General features: G+C 39.9%; 1 protein-coding gene across 4 annotated transcripts in view; it reads left to right on the top strand.

Annotated features, from left to right (window-relative positions):
- ADGRG2 (adhesion G protein-coupled receptor G2) overlaps window positions 1–20,635 on the top strand; it is a 107,945-nt gene extending 87,310 nt beyond the window's left edge. For all 4 annotated transcript variants that reach the window (XM_073356708.1, XM_073356699.1, XM_073356682.1 and 1 more), the window contains 6 exons: window positions 4,430–4,698; window positions 5,787–5,886; window positions 6,498–6,781; window positions 8,605–8,706; window positions 9,452–9,604; window positions 17,592–20,635. In XM_073356708.1, coding sequence (XP_073212809.1) covers window positions 4,430–4,698; window positions 5,787–5,886; window positions 6,498–6,781; window positions 8,605–8,706; window positions 9,452–9,604; window positions 17,592–17,776 — 1,093 coding nt within the window. In that variant the 3' untranslated portion in view covers window positions 17,777–20,635. The remainder of the gene's footprint in view (window positions 1–4,429; window positions 4,699–5,786; window positions 5,887–6,497; window positions 6,782–8,604; window positions 8,707–9,451; window positions 9,605–17,591) is intronic.
- Window positions 20,636–21,342: the final 707 nt, after the last annotated feature.

Genomic DNA, 21,342 nt, shown 5'->3' with positions numbered 1-21,342 from the left:
TGAAGTCTGTTTTTGAAGTTTTTTGTTGAAGTATGGCTACTTTTAAATCTGTTATTGAGTGTCCAGGGAGACTGAAGTGTTCTCCTACTGGCTTTTGTATGTTACCATTCCTGATGTCTGATTTGTGTCCATTTATTCTTTTGTGTCGAGACTGTCTGGTTTGGCCAATGTACATGGCAGAGGGGCATTGCTGGCACATGATGGCTTATATCACATTAGTAGATGTGCAAGTGAATGAGCCTCTGATGGTGTGGCTGATGTGATTGGGTCCTATGATGGCGTCGCTAGCGTAGATATGGGGACAGAGAAGGCAACGGGGTTTGTTACAGGGATTGGTTCCTGGGTTAGTGTTTCTGTGGAGTGGTGTGTAGTTGCTGGTATTTGCTTCAGGTTGGGGTGCTGTCTGTAAGCAAGGATTGGCCTGTCTCCCAAGGTCTGGGAGAGTGAGGGATCGTTGATGATGCGCTGGAGAGGTTTTAGCTGGGAGCTGTACATGATGGTCAGTGGTGTTCTGTTATTTTCCTTGTTGGGCCTGTCCTGTAGCAGGTGATTTCTGGGTACTCTTCTGGCTCTGTCAATCTGTTTCCTTTCTTCCTCAGGTGAGTATTGTAGTTTTAAGAACGCTTGATAAAAATCTTGTAGGTGTTTTTGTCTCTGTCTGAGGGGTTGGAGCAAATGTGATTGTATCTTAAGACTTGGCTGTAGACAGTGGATCGTGTGATGTGCATTTCACACACCCAAGCCAGTAGGAAAGCACTTCAGTCTCCCTGGACACTCAAAAACAGATTTAAAAGTAGCCATACGTCAACAAAAAAACTTCAAAAACAGACTTCAAAGAGAAACTGCTGAGCTACAATTCATTTGCAAACTTAACACCATCAATTTGGGCTTGAATAGGGACTGGGAGTGGCTGGCTCACTTCAAAAGCAATTTTTCCACTCTTGGTATTGACATCTCCTCATCAATTATTGGGAGTGGACCACATCCACCCTGACTAAATTGGCCTTGTCAACACTGGTTCCCACTTGTAAGGTAACTCCCTTCTCTTCATGTGTCAATATATATTTATGCGGGTATCTGTAATTTTCACTCCATGCATCTGAAGAAGTGGGTTTTTTATCCACGAAAGTTTATGCCCAAATAAATCTGTTAGTCTTTAAGGTGCCACCAGACTCCTCGTTGTTTCCAGTTAGTTAGCAGAGTTTTCTCCATACCCGGTGCCAAGGCATGCCTTGGTCACTGGGCTTCAAGTCCTGTGTCACCTGCAATAAGGCAATCTCCTGAGTTGTTTGAAGTGCTTGGGTGAGGCTCACATTGGGGACTGGTACCAAATTTGCAGGGACTTTAAACCCCGTACCAAAATGACTGGCAGGGTAGATTGAAGTTTTGCCTCATGGAGGCGACGCTGAGACCTTCCTCCTAGCTGAGCTGGTCAGACTTGGCACTGAACACCTCAGTGTCACTGAGGAGTGGTTTTCCTATGGTGTAGGAAACCTGGCACCATTTGCTAGCCTTGGTGCCGAGGAAGGGGCACAGGGGGCAGCCAGCCAAGAGGAGACATTTCCCAACTCCAGGCCTGGGAAACAGAGCAGAGTGCAACCTAAATCAGGCCACTCCTCTGCCTTGGCATCAGTCGGCACTGTTGACTCCAGGCCTTATGCGGGTATCAGGAAGCAATCCACTTATGGGAGTTCTGCATAGCCCATGTAATTTGTCTTGAGGCTTCTCACCTTTCAGGAGTGCAAAACGAACTGGCAGATTGCCTCAGCAACCTCCAATCATCATAAGTGGTCCCTTTTCCTGGACATCATGAGGGATGCTTCCCAGTGGTGGGGGACTCCCCAGATAGACCTGTCTGCAACTGGGCTCAACAGAAAGTGTCACCAGTTTTGCTCCCTGCGAGTCCACAGCCCAGGTTTGCTCACAGATGCCTTCTTGCTCCCATGGACAGGTCACCTGTTCTACGCTTTCCCCTCTATCCTACTCATGCACAAGGTTCTGCTAAAAACCAAGCGGGATCGGGCGTGGGTCATTCTGATAGCCCCACCTTGACTCCATCAGCACTGGTTTGCCACACTGCTAGGCCTTTCTGTGGCTGCTCCAATTCTACTCCTTCTATATTTGGACCTGATCTCCCTGGACTACAGTCGTCTGCTCCACTCGAACCTCAGCTCCCTCCACCAGGGCTATGTACCTCTCAAAATGGAGGCGGTACTCCATATTGGCTTCCCAGCAGGGAGTCTCACCCACACAGTTGTCTCTGCAGGACATGCTCGACTATTTGCTATGCTTGAAACAGCAATGTTTAGCAATTTCCTCAATTAAGGTCCACTTTGCAACGATTTCAGCATTTCATCCCCTGGTGGAAAGCTGGTTCGCCTTTTCATGAGATGTCCATCCATTTTCCCAAGGGCCTGGAAAGACTATACCCCCAAGTACAGGAACCCATCCTTCCATGGGACTTAAACCTGGTCTTATCAAAACTTATGGGTTTCCTGTTTGAGCCATTGGCAATATGTCCCTTGTCATACCTTTCATGGAAGGTGGCTTTCTTAGTGGCCATTACTTCGGACAGAAAAGTCTTGGAGATCTGCACCCTCACATCGGAGCCTCCATACATGTGTTTGTTTTTTTTTAAGGATAAGGTGCAGCTGCGTCCTCCAGCTTCCTCCTGAAGGTGGTTTCCCTGTTTCATAGTAATCAGGCAATCTTCCTGCCTGTTTTCTCCTCAAAGCCACATGCAAGGAGGGAGGAGCAATGTCTTCACACTCTGGGTGTTAGGCTGCCTTAGTGTTCTACACAGAGAGGACTAAATCATTCTGTAGATCCAGCCAACTCTTTGTAGCGATTGCTGACAGGAGGAAAGGTGTCCCTGTCTCAGCTCAGACTTTTATCGTGGATTACACCGTGCCATTTGCACGTGTTATGAGCAGGTGGGTGTGCCACCACCAGCTATCCTGACTGCCCGCTCCATGAGAGCGCCAGCAGCAGCAGCAGCAGCATTCTTGGCTCAGGTCCCTATTCAGGACATTTGCAGAGTGGTGACTTGGATGTCAGCGCATACATTCTCTCGTCATTACACCTTTACTCAACAAGCTAGGGACGATGCCCATTTCGGTCAAGCTGTTTTACGGTCAGCATGTCCATGAACTCTGATCCCACCTCTTATGCAACTTTTTGGGATTTATCTACATCCTTAAATTGGAATGGACATGTGCAATCACTCAAAGAAGAAAAATCATTTAATAACCTTTCTGTAACTCTTGTTCTTCGAGATGTGTTGCACATGTCTATTCCAGAACCTACCGTCCTACCCCTCTTTTTCGGAGTTGGCTGGATAGAAGGAACTGAGGAGGTGCAGGGTCATCTGGGCCCTTCATACTGGCACTACAAATGTGCAGCACCAGAGCCACTCTGACAGGTACCACTACCACTGAGGGAAAAATTTCTCGTGTCTGTGCTAGGGGCATGCACACACCTTCCTTGGAATGGACATGTATAACACATCTCAAAGAACAACAGTTAAGCAGAGGTTAGTAACTATTTTTTCTAGTAGGTTTAATTTGTACCTCAATAGTAGTACACAGAATGGGTACACTTTAAGGGGTGTATATCAAGAATTGATTCTCACCAGGGGAGAGTATATTATAAATAAAATAATTACCATGCAGTTTTGTATAGCTGGAAGCCAAGGAGCTGGGAAGGGGTTCTACAAATTGTCCTCATAAAGTGGAATGTACAAGGAGTCTTTTAAAAATAAGGTACATATATGCACAATACACTTCCAAAATATCAACATGTTGTTAGACTGTGTCGCTCTTGTGCAATAAAATGCAGTTATGCTACACTAGCTTTCCCTGTAAGTTGTCAGAACCTACATGTTACTAGAGTCTCAGTTATTCAGTCCATTAGGCCAATTATACATCTTGAGGGAGAACCCCTGGGCATGATTTATGAGCATCCTTTTATAGTACTTTCCTACTCACCTATCATTAGATTATTATTTGCCACTGTCAAGGTTTCCAGACGTCCTGAAAGCCTTTTTACAGGTTTAGTCTAACCTCTTAATAGTAGAGAATGTGATGAGTGTTGTTGTGGTGAAGTACTCCAACAATAAGAAGCCTAATATACAAAATAGAAAAATATGGACAAAAGTAATACAATATTTAAACAAACATTAAACTAAGACAACTGAAATTTAAGCAAGAATGTTTGTATTTATAAGAGTTTAGAACCTGGTTGTAACAAGAATAGTGATGTCACAAATATTAACCTTTTCATTCATAAATACTTCTTAACCATGCGTAAAATGTGTTCTTTTAGTGGCTCTTCTGCATTAAGGACCAAAGAACACAGAATCAATGTGAGATCTACAGTAATGCTCGTAGAATGATGAAAGCTTATATCATCTCACTCATTTTCTTTTTAGGAAAATCCGGAGAGACTACCCTTCCAAAATCCTTATTCAACTGTGTGCTGCATTACTTCTACTCAACCTAGTTTTCCTCCTTGATTCATGGATTGCTCTGTATAACATACGAGGCCTGTGCATCACAGTTGCTGTATTTCTTCATTATTTCCTCTTGGTTTCCTTCACTTGGATGGGCCTGGAAGCATTCCACATGTATCTTGCCCTTGTCAAAGTGTTTAATACCTATGTACGGAAATACATCCTTAAGTTTTGTATCGTTGGCTGGGGTATGTATATTTTTCTGGTTTTGGAACCTAAAATAAATATAGGTTTCAGAGTAGCAGCCATGTTAGTCTGTATTTGCAAAAAGAAAAGGAGTACTTGTCGCACCTTAGAGACTAACAAATTTATTTGAGCATAAGCTTTCGTGTGCTACCTCCGATGAAGTAAGCTGTAGCTCACAAAAGCTTATGCTCAAATAAATTTGTTAGCCTAAAATAAATATAGTTTCTTTACAACAATTTTGGTGGATGGAAGACGATTTAAAAGGAACAACAAAGCAAGTATCAAATACCTGTTGCCTGTAAGAATCTCAGATGCATTATCAATAACAGGGTTCTATTTACTTCACTATTCTGTGACTTTAGCATGTTGCAGAATTCACCCCTTGTTGCAAAGTTTTTCAGATTGTAAGTTCTTCTGGGGCATACACAATATATTGTGGATGCTATTGCAATTCAAATGAATCATAAATTGTTTCTGTTGGAACTACAGTTGCAGCTGCCTGAGAGCCAATTACACATTTGACTATTTCCATCTCCAACCCCCAAAGCAGATGGTATCTCTTCCATTGGGGAAATTAATGTTATTGCTCCAGAATATCAACTACATATTCTACCTCTAGAGTGCTACTGTTTCTAACAAAAGGTAGCAAAACAGTGCCTATGACTTAAGTGATGAGAAAACCCTAGGCCTGATTCTCTTCTCTTACCCATTATTGTAAATCAGGAGTAACTGCACTGAAAACAATGGAGTTAAACTAGTGTAAAACAGGTGTGAGAGGCAAAAGCAAGCCCATTGTATTTCATGTCCTTAAATCTGTGATATCAAAGAGCATATGCAACACATGTTGCTAGTTTACTGTAGGTTGCAAGTGATATAATTGGATCAAGTCACAGAATATATAGTCTTGTTCAGAAAGATTAAAACTTCAAATGTGTGCCAGTTTATTTTGCCTTTTACAAAGTAAGTTATCATGATATAACAGTCTCCGACAGCCTTCATAACCTGGCCCTAGGTTTCATAGGATAATATAGTAATTTCATCTCATAATTCTGAGTGAAAGTTTTGTGATAACTATTATCTAATCTTTCAGGTGTACCACTTCTAGTGGTAGGCATTGTATTGGCTATAACACCAAATAACTATGGGCTTGGATCATATGGAAAGTTTCCTAATGGCTCACCAGATGAATTGTAAGTTAAAAGATAGGCATATTTTAAAAGTGAATGCTAACAGAATGCTTTTATCTAATGGTTATGTGTGAGTGTGTATGTGAGCTTCTTTCCTGAAAGTGACACTTCTGTGAATAAATCTCTGCAGTATATATTAAGTTTCTTCCTGAAACTATTTGCAAGGCTCTGATCCTGGTCACAAAAGAGGGTATACTCCAAAACACTGGCATGGAGCTAGAACATGAAAATAAGGTGAAGGCAAGACAAGAGAAAGAAAGGAGATGGGGGGATGAAGAGTAGAGTGTAGAAGAAAGCAAGCCTAAATGTGAAAAACAAAACAAACAAAAAACATCATATTGCCTAAGGAAACGGGAAACCTAAACCTAATCCATTGGTGTATTTTTTTTTTGCTTTAGCCCTTGGGATTCATTCAGATAGATGATGATGGACACTGTTATAAATACCTAGATAGAGAGATGAAAACTTGAATCGGTGTATGTGGCCTTGAGTATTGCAGGATGAAGTGTTTTCAACAAAATATAGCCATGCCTAATACTATTCTTTACCTAATACCTATTACTAAAATGAATGTCTGATAATATGATCTTTCCTCCTTTGTTTTTGTATTCTAGCTGCTGGATCAACAATAACATTGTCTTCTATATTACTGTTGTGGGATACTTCTGCATGATATTCCTGTTGAACGTCAGCATGTTTATAGTGGTGCTGATTCAGCTTTGTCGAATCAAAAAGAAGAAACAACTTGGAACTCAGAGAAAAACCAGTATTCAAGACCTCAGGAGTGTTGCAGGCCTCACATTCTTATTGGGAATTACTTGGGGATTTGCCTTTTTTGCATGGGGGCCAGTAAATCTGATATTTATGTACCTCTTCGCCATCTTTAACACGTTACAAGGTAAGTTTATGCTTTGTTATGGCCTTTTGTATAAAAATGTAATGAATAATTCCATTTTAAGAAATGCTTTATTATGCACAAGTGTTTACCAAAAATTATATCTTTGCTGTTACGTAATATAAAAAATAAAACTACCTTGAAGATGACCCTTCTTAATTGTTGTATTACATTTAAAGAAAATTAATGCAAAGCAAACACTTTCAGAAGTGACATGCTGTCTTTTTGAGTGCATTGTAATTACAATTATTGTCTTAAGGTCCATTCATAGAATCAGAGAAGCTACAAGACAAAAGACCTATTGGGTCATTTAGGCTCTGATGTAATTGATTTGCTTTTGAAAATGTTTACCCTATGTTGCATTTTCAAATGTGAGTTAGGCATTTAGGACCCAATTTTTAAAAGTAATTAGGTGTTGTTCCATTCAGCATTGCAAGGTATCAGTGACTTAGATGGCTGAGTCCCATTTTCAAAAGTAACTTAGGCACTTAGGAGGCTGATTCCCATTGGCTTTCACTGTGACTTACACTTCTCAGTGCCTAAGTCACTTCTGAAGATGGGACTTACCTGTCTAAGTCACTTAGGCCCAAATCTGAAAATCCCACTAATTTCAATGGGAGTTAGATGTCTAAATATCTTTGAGGATGTGGGCCTTAGGCCTTGCAACAATGAGCAGAGCAACATCTAAATGCCATTAAAAATCTGAGCATTAGGGCCAAATTGAAGTGCCCAAAGCAGCAGATTTTCAAAAGCAACTAGGTGCCTAAATCCTGTTGAAGACAATGGGAGTTAGGGGTCTAACTTACCCTGAGAACTGGTCCAGAAAATGCTAATCTCTGTCTTCTCCAGTCCAAACTTGTAGCTTCTCCTTTATTTTTCATTCCCTGTAATCTAATTTAAAGAATTGCACAACCACATTCTTCTTTGATAAATTGTAGCTGGAAGGCAGTGTAAATATTTCTGACACGCTTTCTTTGAAAAGTGGAAGGTTTGGAAGCAAGTACAGTTCCACTCTGTATAGGAAGCCGTGAGTAGCAAGTGTATTTGTGACCTGGCACAGTTTGAGGTACTCCCACATTGTGTGAGTTGCATCCTTCCAGGAAAAGATGTGGCTTTCAATTTGTGGTGAAGAGGGCTACAATTACTGTTATTTGAGCATGAGTTGTTAGCCTATGTGGGCTTTCACTATGACTTAATTGTGATTGGTTGGGGGGGGGAGCGAGGGAAGGGGAGACCAAAAGCTGCCTCGTAACCTTGAATTTGTATTTGTTTAATAAAATTTGCCCCAGTGGCTTATCAACACGGACACTGGTCTGTAAGTGTGTTCTATTGATTCCATCACCACCAGCAGCAATATATTAACTCCAAATAAAATACGGAGAAGTTCCACAAAGTATGTGGAGAAAGCCAAAGCTATGCACTTGATTATACCTCCTATTTGAAATTGTACAGCTATAACGAGACTGTGTTGTTATCTTGTCTTGATTTCTGTACTGGAAGATTCAAATAAACATGTAGCTCCACACAGATCTTCATGTTTTAAACTCCAGTTACCTGATGCATTTGTATTTTTGGTACTCTGTATCCTCCTTATATCTAATACATATCGTGCAAGTGTAATGAGAAAAAGCATTTTCAGCTAATGGCATCAGTCCATTGTTTAGACTATCAGTGTTTCTTCTGAACAAGAAGGTGTGAGAGCATTTGATTGGAATCAGTTGACTTGAGAAGAAACAAAAGGAAAATGATACATCCATTTAAAAAAGTTACAAAACGGCAAAAATTCTGTGGCTTGAAGTAATATTCTGACATTTGGTACTTTGCAGGATTCTTCATTTTTATTTTCTACTGTGTGGCAAAGGAAAATGTCCGCAAACAATGGAGACTATATCTGTGTTGTGGAAAATTCAGGCTGGCTGAAAATTCTGGTAAATATTAAACACTACTTTCTAAATATGTAAATTATATAATTAAAGTCAGGTGTAAAGTCCCCATTGTCCTGAGCAAATATTGTTATGCAATAAATGGCATAGCAATATTTCCAGATCTATCTACTACTTTGTTTTATTTTCCTGATGCATAAAGATTGCATTTTATTTAATTGCAAAATACTGCTGTATAAAGTATTAATTTTGATTGATTGGGACTCTGCATATGTGTAAGGCTGCAGCCTTGTGGAGTCCTTTGTATGACTGGGACCTAAATCAATCCCCAAAGATCTGCTTCCTCAAAGTCAGTGGTAGCCTTAGCAATGACTTCAGTGGGAGCAGGGTCAGAAGCAGCTTTGAGAATAATGTGTGTTCCTAACAATTTGGGGGGTGGGGGTGAGTCTTTCTTTGTACCATAATTGTCTTTGAAAAGTTATATGCACCCTTACACAGTTTAAACTCAAAGGTGAAGTACTGCGGTTGCAGTTACTGATAATCTCTAAATGGGCCTACAGTCACAAAAGTATGATTAGTGACTTTTTAAAACTAAGAAATTAAAAAAGAGAAAATGTAAATTCTTACACATCTAGAATTATGCAATTCCTAGGAGAATAGTTTTCTATCTGAAATATTGGGAAAAGATCTTTGGTAGAAGTTAAGTTAAATTGCGTTATTAACTGTACTCTTGCATTTATTTTTGCTTGAATGTACTGCACTATTTTCTGTACCATTTATTCTACTATAGATTGGAGTAGAACTGCTACTAATGGTTTAAAGAAGCAGACTGTAAACCAAGGAGTATCCAGTTCTTCCAATTCCTTACAATCAAACAGTAACTCTACTAATTCCACCACATTACTAATGAATAATGATTATTCAGTTCACGCAAATGGGAATGGTATGTATGTTGCAACATAGTACTTTTCAAACTATATCCTTTTGTTATTTTAAAACAGTTTTAGGCTCTCTTATGGCAATTTAAGGTGGGCAGTGAACCAATTATTATTTATGAATACAGAATCAAAATGTTTGTGTGGTCTTATAAATAATACTACAATTATCCAGTTGATATAGCAGTACTTTTAAAAAAAAATACTTACTTCTCATACTTAATTGTGAACTGGTGATTATGCGCAAAATTGTAAATGGTATACATTACTCAAATACCCAGCAGAGGTGCTCTTTATACCCTGCTTGTCAGCTGAAGACAAAACTAGCAGTGGAAAGCTTTAAGAACATTTTAAAATAGCTTTATCAAGCTGTATCAACTATTAAAGAAAAAACAATCTACAGATAAAAGAAATGTGATGACACCCAATAAAACACTTTTTAAAAACATGAAAGCTATCATTTGGGAGTGCTATTAGTGTATGAGGGCTTGATCTGCAGAACCCCTGCTATCATGACCAGGACGTCCACATGTAAACCCCTGTCATAAATATAAAGGGAAGAGTAACCACCTTTCTGTATACAGTGCTATAAAATCCCTCCTGGCCAGAGGCAAAACCCTTTCACCTGTAAAGGGTTAAGAAGCTAAGGTAACCTCGCTGGCACCTGACCCAAAATGACCAATGAGGGGACAAGATACTTTCAAATCTGGAGGTGGGGGGAGAAACAAAGGGTTCTGTCTGTCTGTGTGATGCTTTTGCCGGGAACAGATCAGAAATTCAAGCCTTCCAACTCCTGTTAAGTTAGTTAGTAATCTAGCTAGAAAATGCATTAGATTTTCTTTTGTTTAATGGCTGGTAAAATAAGCTGTGCTGAAGGGAATGTATATTCCTGTTTTTGTGTCTTTTTGTAATTTAAGGTTTTGTCTAGAGGGATTCTCTGTTTTGAATCTGATTACCCTGTAAGGTATTTACTATCCTGATTTTATGAGGTGATTCTTTTACCTTTTCTTTAATTAAAATTCTTCTTTTAAGAACCTGATTGATTTTTCATTGTTCCTAAGATCCAAGGGTTTGGGTCTGTGTTCACCGGTACCAATTGGTGAGGATTATTATCAAGCCTTCCCCAGGAAAGGGGGTGTAGGGCTTGGGGGTATATTTTGGGAGATGATGTCTCCAAGTGGTCTCTTTCACTGTTCTTTGTTTAAAACCCTTGGTGGTGGCAGCATACTGTTCAAGGACAAGGCAAAGTTTGTACCTTGGGGAAGTTTTTAACCTAAGCTGGTAAGAATAAGCTTAGGGGGTCTTTCATGCAGGTCCCCACATCTGCACCCTAGAGTTCAGAGTGGGGAAGGAACCTTGACAACTCCGTATGAGGCTGGGGAAGCAGAGTAAGAAAGGGAGAATGGGACAACAGAGGCTATAAAATCTTCTCACTTAAGAGGTCATAGCCAGAGGGCTGCATTGCTATTGGCTACTGGGCAAGTAATGGAGCTCAGTTCCAGTATTTTTCCTGTGACTTCCATGGCCAGTCTTCCCTAATGGAAATGTATTTATGTGTTGCAGGAAACGGTGCTTAAGGACAAAGTGCTTCATGACTTACATTCCAAATATGCATGCTTCCATTTAGGACAAACTGAATGCTGCCCACTAAGTTGTTAGTCTCTGTAGGCAAAGTGGATATACTCATTCCCTATCCATCTCTCCCCTTTCCTGGTTCATGAAAATGCAGGTGTTCAAATGTCACTGCACTCCATTTCAGATACAAATTGGAGTGGCTAGTGAGAAAATTAGATATGGACATAATTTGAATACACCCACAAAAAATGAACCTCTCATGGCTGAAAGTAATCTAAGTTTTGCATCTTTATCTAATGACAGCACAAAAAAGAGAGCATGACTTATGCCGGGATGGCCAAACCGTGGCTTGTGAGCTCCATATGGCTCTTCTACAGTTGAAGTGTGGCTGGCAGAGGCCCCACATTCCTCCCCATTCTTTGCCTACCAGACTGGGGGAGGCGGGAGCTTGGGGCTTCAGCCCTGTGGCGGGTGGTGGGGCTAAGGACTTCTGCCCTGCAGGGAGGGGTCTCAGGGCATCAGCCCCGTGGCAGGCACACCGCAGGCCTGAAGCCCTGAGCCCCAGCAGGCATGCCCATGGGGCTGCAGCCTTGAACCCCAGCAGGCACCTCCCACAGGGCTGAAGCGCCAAGCCCTGGCAGGTGTACCCTGGCTCTCGAACTGCTGAAGATTGTCATATGTGGCTCGGATGGTCAGTAAGTTTGGCCACCCCTGACTTATGCTTTGGCCATGTTGGTTGTGCACTCTGATGGTGCAGCATTTCCTCTTTCCATGCTGAAAATAAAAGTAATGATTCAGGTTATCCCACACTTTGGAGCACATAGGTCATCATATGTTATAAGACATGAATACTGTAATCCTGGATGCCTAAAGGCCAGTGTTTCTTTCACTCAGTCAAGGGTTGACTCACAGCACTATTGTAATTGCTCAAATTGTTTTATAGGCAGTTGATGACCTTCACAGACTGGCTACTTTGTCTGTATGATTAGTACTGGGATGTGGCTGTAGTTGTCAATCTGTTTCTTCACTTCAGCAGGTGGGTATTGTAGTTGTAAGAACGCTTGATAGAGATCTTGTAGGTGTTTGTCTCTGTCTGAGGGGTTGGAGCAAATGCAGAGACAAACACCTACAAGATCTCTATTAAGCGTTCTTACAACTACAATACCCATCTGCTGAAGTGAAGAAATAGATTGACAGAGCCAGAAGAGTACCCAGAAGTTACCTACTACAGGACAGGCCCAAGAAAGAAAATAACAGAACGCCACTAGCCGTCACCTTCAGCCCCCAACTAAAACCTCTCCAACGCATCATCAAGGATCTACAACCTATCCTGAAGGACGACCCATCACTCTCACAGATCTTGGGAGACAGGCCAGTCCTTGCTTATAGACAGCCCCCCAACCTGAAGCAAATACTCACCCACACAACAAAAACACTAACCCAGGAACCTATCCTTGCAACAAAGGCCGTTGCCAACTGTGTCCACATATCTATTCAGGGGACACCATCACAGGGCCTAATCACATCAGTCACACTATCAGAGGCTCGTTCACCTGCACATCTACCAATGTGATATATGCCATCATGTGCCAGCAATGCCCGTCTGCCATGTACATTGGCCAAACCGGAAAGTCTCTACATAAAAGAATACATGGACACAAATCAGATGTCAGGAATTATAACATTCAAAAACCAGTCGGAGAACACTTCAATCTCTTTGGTCACGCGATTACAGACCTAAAAGTGGCAATTCTTCAACAAAAAAACTTCAAACCCAGACTCCAACGAGAGACTGCTGAATTGGAATTAATTTGCAAACTGCATACAATTAACTTAGGCTTGAATAAAGAGGTCTATAACATATTGACTAGTGTGGAGAAAATGAACAAGGAAATATTTACGCCTTCACATAACACAAGAACTAGAGGTCACCTAGTGAGATTAATAGGCAGCAGGTTTAAAACAAACAGAAGGAAGTACTGCTTCACACAACGCACAGTCAACCTGTGGAACTCTTTGCCAGGGGATGTTGTGAAGGCCAAAACTATAATAGGGTTAAAAAAAGAACTAAATAAGTTCATGGAGGATAGGCCCATCACTATTAGCCAGGATGGGCAGGGATGCAACACCATGCTCTGAGTGTCCCTAGCCTCTGTTAGCCAGAAGCTAAGAGTGGCCGACAGGTGGTGGATCACTCAGTGATCGCCTGTTCTGTTAATTCCCTCTGCAGCACCAATTGTTGGAAGACAGAATACTGAGTTAGATGGACCATTGGTCTGACCCAGTATGGCCCTTCTTAAGTTCTTATTTTATGTTCTTATGTTCTTATATCCTGACACCTTATATTAGAAAAATAAGTAAACATCTTTCATATTTAACAGTGCTTTTGGATAATAATGTTAGGTAGAGTAAAATCTTTAGCTTGAATTCAAATGTCTACCATTTTCACATAATATTGTCCATATATGTAGGCGAACTACATGTTGTGAAGAAATCATGAAACTTGAGGAAATAAATCCTGAATGGCATTTTGCCATGTTCTCATTAGCTTTCCAAATTAAATGAGTTTGTGAAATAGTTCCTTTTGTCCCATCCCCCTCTAAAACCTTCCTCCATTGTTTGATACTAGCAGGATTAATGCACTTGGTACCTGACAATTCAGTTTACAGGTAAAAAACAAAACAGTAATTCTCACAGCCATTAAGACAATGTGGGTGAGGTAACCTCTTTCATTGGACCAACTTCTGTTGGTGAGATAGACAAGCTTTCAAGCCACACAGAGCTCTTCTTCAGGTGTACCTTTCCAAGATCTGAAGAAGAGCTCTGTGGGGCTCGAAAGCTTTTCTCTCTCACCAACAGAATTTGGTCCAATAAAAGATATTACCTCCCCCACCTTGTCTCTCTAATATCCTGGGACTGACACAGCTACATTAAATAGAAAGACTTACAATACGCACCTAAGCCTTTGCTGTACTTGTGCATTGTGGCAACTGAGCCACAAATCCCAGCACAGCTTTCCAGAGCAGAGGATTTTTGGTCCTCAGTGGTATTTTGGAATTATAGACAAACTCCATTGGTTTTAATAGGTGAGCAATTCCATTGATCTGAGGTCATCTCCCTGTCCTGTCCAATGCTGGTCTCTCAGATGACACAGAGTCTATGGTCTGCTTCTGCAGTTAGGTTCTGTCCAGGCTGAGGCTCTCGGCATATGTCCTGAGTTGGTACATCATCTTTCTGCTGATGCACCATTGCAGATGGAGGTGATGGACCATCATTTCCTAACCCACCTGGAAGCCTGAAAGGCTTTTATGATAGACACTACCACACATGCATGGAAGTAAGCTGCTTATTTTTACTTAATTTTTAATTGAATGTTTTGAATGCTGTGAGTCTGACCCTGCAGACTCCATTCATACCAAAAAGAGTTTTAAGTGAGTTGGATGAAGCTTTAGACCCTGTATTACATATACCCTGATGGTTTCCTTCCTTTTTCTTTCCTCTTAAGATATGGGGGTGGGGGGGGGGGGGGTCAGTCATCTGGAGAGAGAGAGTCCTCCTTGCAAGCCCTTTGATGAACCAGTTCCTTCCACTCATCGGCCTCTCATAGGGCAGTTGTACCTGAGGAGAGATAAATATACTGATGGAAGGACAGGAGTATACTGATGGTGGATAGAGTAACGCAAGATGGTAAGTTTGGAATTTTGGATGTATACAGGCTGTGGCTTTGCTTAGTTAGTGGATCTCTAATTTATAATTTTGTACTGTCACTTCACACTAATGTCTCTTCTTCTGCCTTTCTCTTGCAGATTTGCAGAGTTTGTGGGAATGGGTGTCTCCCAGATGAACATTCAAATCCCATCACTCAGCATTGTTTTTCAGTCTTTCTGTTACCTCTGCCTGGTTTTGCAGCCTTTATTTTATTACAAGACATGAAGAGGAATAAAACTATCATTTATCTTATCTGTTTATTTGTATGTGTTTCAGTGATTGACAGTCTTGTGCATTAAATTGTGTATGTTTGGGTTTTATATCCTGTGTATTTTTCCAGCTTTCTTTAGCAGATCCAACACCAGCCCAGCAGATTTGCAGGGAATTGAGAATTACCATTGGATAGTTTGCTGTCATCATTTTCTAAAACGATGAGAAAAAACTTTACAAATCTAGTCCTAATCAGAGCCAGATCAAGGCATAGGTATTATAGGTCTGAACCAACAAAGCCCTAGCTCCTGGAGATATGTGAATTACATCAGAATCTGAACTTTAATTTAAAATAAATAAAATAAGTTTCTGGCTCTTATTGCAAAGAAAAGCTTGAAAATATGACCCAAGTGCAAATGATACAGTAGGGTGACCAGACAGCAAGTGTGAAAAATCAGGACAGGGGGTGGGAGGCAATAAAGCCTATATAAGAAAAAAAACCCAAAAATCGGGACTGTCCCTATAAAATCGAGACATCTGGTCACCCTATGATACACTGACATCTGCTTGAATCTGTAGGGAGCTTGGAACAAGAGCTCTGAGAGACATGTACGCTACACAAAACCTCCCCCTACAGAAGACCATGTGGTAGGAGGAGAAGAGAGCAGCAGGCCAAGCCCTGTCACTCAAACAGGAAAAATCCTGTCTGCTGGGCTAAGTACTGGGCTCCCAGTGCTGACGCTCCTGGGAACTAGAATGCAACCCTATTGTGCTGCCCCTGCCTCTTTGGGGCAGAGCCATGGGGGAGTCCTGTGTTCTGCTGTGCCTCTGCCCCTGGATGGTCTTAATCTAGCTTTGGTGTTGGCTGGATCAAACCACTGTCCCTCACATGGAAGCATATTCTGCAGCCGCTACACCAGTCTTAGAAATTCACTGTTCTGTTTATTTAAGAAAACTTCATTCCCCTTTGTTAGTCAGAAGGATATTTTCATGCACTGGATCTATGACCTCAGATTAAGGTATTCATAAATGTTATTTTTTTAAAAAAAGTTTTGCCAATACTCATACTAATAGCAATGTTTTTATCTTTAATGAATACAGTTTCCCGCATAAATAACAGCACTGCAACTTCTGCTTGTGAGCCCATTCCTGAATATTTGCTTAACACAAAACACTCTATCTCAAAGGAAATGTTTGTTCATTTTTTGTTTTCCTCAACTTCATATTTTTCTTCACAACCAACCCACATCCTTATTTTGTTTTGTTTTCATATCTTGCCATCTCCTCTGGTTCACTAACAATGCATGGAGGAAAATAGTTTGAAAATGCATTCATCATTTTCTTTTGACTTAATATTAATTAAATCAATTGTAGTAACTGTGGTGAAATACCCTGAAACTTTGAAAATCATTTGAACATAACACAGTCCTTAAAAAGCCTACATAAAATATTAGCAATCATATGTATGCTATGTCTGACTTCTGACATCCCTTTCAAGCTGGCCTACTTTACAAGAAAGAACTACAGAAACTCTACTTTGAAGCATTTGCCCAGTTGGATTTTGTTATTAGAAAAACAATCTAATAACAAATTAGAAAAGAAAGAGTAAAAGTTAAAATACAACTGAAGTATCTAGCATGCAATGTATAGAGATAAGAGATCCATACCCAAGGATTTAGGACTCTTAGAATTTCAGGAATTCTGGAACCCTTTAAATATTCTCGAAGCTTCTGTTCCACTGAGCTGATAAGTCACAGTAAGTGCAAGTATACTTGTTCATAGCTGTGGCAGCACCAGAAACACTCAAACTTTCTATCCATGTGTGGGTTTGGATGCACACTGTGCAAGACCTGTATCTCATATGCTTCAAAGAAAGCAAATTCCACAAACAAGACATGTTTTAAAGAGGTAAAAGCTCAGTGCTCCAGATGTCTTGCAAAGCAGCTAAACTCTTAAAAACATTAAATTAAAAATTAAAGTTTTCATTCAAAATTGTTTTAATTATTGTTTTCTGGGTTCCATGTTTCTAGTAATTAATCTCAATTGATGTATTCTGATTATTTTAATTTTCTTGTTGTATTTTATGTACTGCTACATTACATTTACCTAATTTAGCACATATATTTTTCATTCTGGTGTAAGTCAGTTGGTTCCCGTTTGTGTTGTTTGTGCTTTGGAATTAGACACTATCATTATATAAATTATATCACATATTGTTTGACTAATATGGGGACAAAATATCAGTGGGAGATAACTATATGAGTAAGGTGAGAAGGATTTGGGCCTTCTCTGTAATGATCTATACAGTCTGGGTCAAATTTTGTCCTCAGGCCATATGTGAAAATTATTATATAACAAATTAGTTACAGAACAATCCCTAATTAAAACTCATCCCAGGAAGCAAAGAAAAGTGAAATATGACATTTTAAAGAAATATGCATGTTTTTGGTGACTTTTCACTCTGAATCCTTTCTGACTTATGCCATGCTTCTATTTTTGCAGGTAATGTCTCCAGTGAGAAGAACGGTGTTTCTTTCAATGTACAGAATGGCGATGTGTGTCTTCATGACTTTTCAGGAAAGCAACTCGTATTTCATGAGAAGGATGATGCAGACCACAAAAAAACCCGTGTCTCACTCAGAAGGACTTCAAAGAGGGGAAGCCTACATTTTATTAAGCAAATATGATTTTTTTTTCAAAGCACATTGTTTTACAGAGTAAAACATAGATTTTTACTTTGACCATTTTACATAATGTGAGAAGACGAGAAACTGATCCTTATTTAATAGACGGTACTGGGGCCCTGAGGCAGTCATATATTGGGTTGATAAGGAGAGTTATAATTTTTAAAAAAATCATTGCTACTATTTGTCAAGGTACTTCAAATACTACATCACAACTGGTACAATTTCCAATTTGATTTTCCATTCTTCCTTTTTTCCCCCCAAGGTTTAAAGGAAGGTTTGGTTTTAGACTCTTATTTTGTCAGTATAACTACAATTAGTATATCTGAATACAATACACAGTATTGTAAATGTAAATGTAGGTAACTACAAGTTACACTTAAACAAGATTAATTTATCTTTCAAAACGTTATTTTCATTGTCTACTACAACATTTTTAAGATTATAGTTGCAGATTTTATAGCATTGTAAATAAGCTAAATAATATCCACCTTTAAGCATTTTATGGTATTTTTATATTTATTTCTTGTAAAATAAATTTAAAAATATTCCTTTGTATAGAAAAATTGATGTTTTGTTTTAACTTTATTGTTAGAATGTAGATAAAGTTGATTTCAATTAACTTCTGAAGATCCTACATTATATATTCATAGGTAATTTGTTCAATATGTGAAATAACTTACAGTGGTTACAGTGTGAAGATGTTTACAAGACACAGAACTGTAAATATGAACACTATCACTATCGAACCACTGACTGGGACCCAGGAATACAGTGCGTGAATGTCTTTTCAAGGGCTAAAACTCAGCAGGAGGAAGTGATTTATAAAGTAGGCAATAGGCTACTAGCTGTATACTTGGAGTGAAATCCTGGCCCATTGAAGTCAATGGGAGTTTTGCCATTGATTTCAGTGGGGACACTATTTCACTCCTAGTGGTTGTAACAGAGACAAATACACAGCCAGTTCTCAACTGCAATATTTAGAGAAAGATAATTATCATTTAAAAACAGTAGCTGTTATTATTTAGTAGCCAAGACAAGTGTTTGGTTATTAAATTTGATAAAAGATCAATTTCTCTCACATCCTGAGCTATAATGCAGGTTTCTATTTGTTGTTGGTCTATGCTGACAGTCAAATCCTGAGGTCCTTACTCAGTGTTTACTTGTTACCTACTCAGCTATAACTTCTAATGATCTTCAGCAAGCGTTTATGAGGAGAGACTAAAAAGACTGGGACTTTTAAGCTTGGAAAAGAGATGACTAAGCGGGGATATGATAGGTCTATAAGATTGTAAATGGTGTGGAAAAAGTGAATAAGGAAGTGTTATTTACTCCTTGACGTAACATAAGAACCAGGGGTCACCCAATGAAATTGATAGGCAGCAGGTTTAAAACAAACAACAGGACACAATGCAGAGTCAACCTGTGGAACTCATTGCCAGGGGATGTTGTGAAGATCAGAAGTATAACGGGGTTCAAAAAAGAATTAGATGAGTTCATTGAGGACAGTTCCATCAATGGCTATTAGCTCAGACGGTCAGGGACACAACCCCATGCTTTGGGTGTTTGTAAATCTCTAGCTTCCAGAAGCTGCGTCTGGATGATGGGATGGATCACTTGATAAAGTACCCTGTTCTTTTCATTCCCTCTGAAGCCTCTGGAACTGGCCATTGTCAGAAGACATGATGCTGGGCAAGACAGACCATTGGTCTGACCCAGTATGGCCATGATTCTGTTCTTATGTTTGCCTGAATAAGGACAGCCGGATTTGGCGCTATATGTATAATATCTCATACTAGATAGAGAATGCCTCATTCCTCCTTATGTTCTTGCACAAGGGCTGGGTATAGCTGGAGTCGTTGGGTCCAGGAGTGCAAAGACTGCTACCAGCTAGTACCCACAGTAGTACCAGCCCCTCTGAAGGAGATTACTAGGGGGCTGGGTTATGCTAGCTCTCTACAGGGGAGGAACAAATGTTGTACTTCCTTTGAGGTTGGTGCACTTCCAGCATTCCCTGAGGAACCCTGGAAACACTGTTCTAGAGTGGTGAGCATTGGTACTGCCTCCTAGTTTGGACTCTGATGCAATGCAACAATTTGAACTCTTAACATTCTCACAAATGTCAAATCCTTCTGTGTTGTTACAATACATGGGTTCTGTTTGTCACCTAATTCTGAGACTGCCCTGAGCACATTTGTATAGGGACAATTTAAAACATTTGTTCTGTTTACTCACAAGGGTTGTAACTGCATGTGAACCACATGTAAGAATGATCATGGTACTACAACACAAACACTAATAATCTAGGCATACATTTCTGTGAACGCTTTAACTATTTGGCTTAGGGGCCTTTACACTGTTCCTTATAATACAAAAAAATTAAATTTAATATTTTCAAATGTAAAAATAAATAAATTTGTAGTAAGTAATGGGCATGAGCTATGGAATTTATTTCATTTAGATAATATGCAACTATAAATTATCTATTTACATTTCTCAGAATAATGTGATCCAGGTTACCTGTCCTGTAGGAGGAAATGCTATCAGGCCCTCTGTATTTGTTTAGGTTCCACCTTTTATGGTTTTAGCAGCCCTACTCTTTGTAGAGGAGGTCTGAAAATGAACCCACCCAGAGCTGGTCAGTGCCACCCTGAGTCTGCTGGAGGTGAGAACTTGGGGATTGGTCCTGCTTTGGGCAGGGGGTTGGACTAGATGACCCCCTGAGGTCCCTTCCAACCCTGATATTCTATGAACATGGTGTGAGAAGTACCAAATGGCTATGTTTCTGTCCACTATTCTGATTGCCTGCAAAAAAGCATGTTACACCACCATTAAATTGCTTGGATTCTTAACTTGGTTTTATTTTTGCATCCAGTGTGTCCTTCTTGAATTTTTCATCCTTTTCATTTGATTTCTTGCTCATAGGAGATATCACCTACATACACCCTCTCTATTACAATAAGTAAACATCTCTCATATATAACAATGCTTTTGATTAATAATGTTAGGTAGAGTAAAATCTATAGCTTGAATTCAAATGTCTACCATTTTAATTAATATTAATATTGTCCAATATACTATATCATTTTCGCTCAGTGAACAACCTCCCCACATAACCCCATTTGGGAAAAATGTCTGTGCAACCACCTTTGTAAGAACTCATTTGGTAGTGGGTAAAGAGATGTTCTGTGTAAATTTTCATCTGAAATATCTCATACTCCCTCACAGAAAGCATGTTAAATGCCAGTACATTCCTTAAACATTTTAGGGCTGTATTAATCAAAGTTTTAAATAATACAAATTATTAATCATTTGCACTTATACAATCACTTCAGATGTGTGCTTGTCCAGGACCATGTTGTACTCTCCAGTTTTCCCCAAAATAGCACTGCTATTTAAATGGCATCTTCTGCTAATCAGAATTTCTTCTAAACAGCGATGAAAGGCCGTCCACCGGGGCTTCTTGGCTGGGAGTCTACTGAATTGGCAGAGGGAAATACTTTCCTTGGACTGTTTGTTATGTCTACACAAGTCCAAAGAAACAATTGCTTGCTATTGAAGTCAAGGTG

The sequence above is a fragment of the Lepidochelys kempii genome, chromosome 1 (assembly GCF_965140265.1).
Source record: "Lepidochelys kempii isolate rLepKem1 chromosome 1, rLepKem1.hap2, whole genome shotgun sequence".
In the NCBI taxonomy this organism is placed as follows: Eukaryota; Metazoa; Chordata; order Testudines; family Cheloniidae; genus Lepidochelys; species Lepidochelys kempii.
The sequence above is the reverse complement of the archived record's forward strand: the minus strand, read 5'-3'. Positions and strand labels throughout refer to the sequence as shown.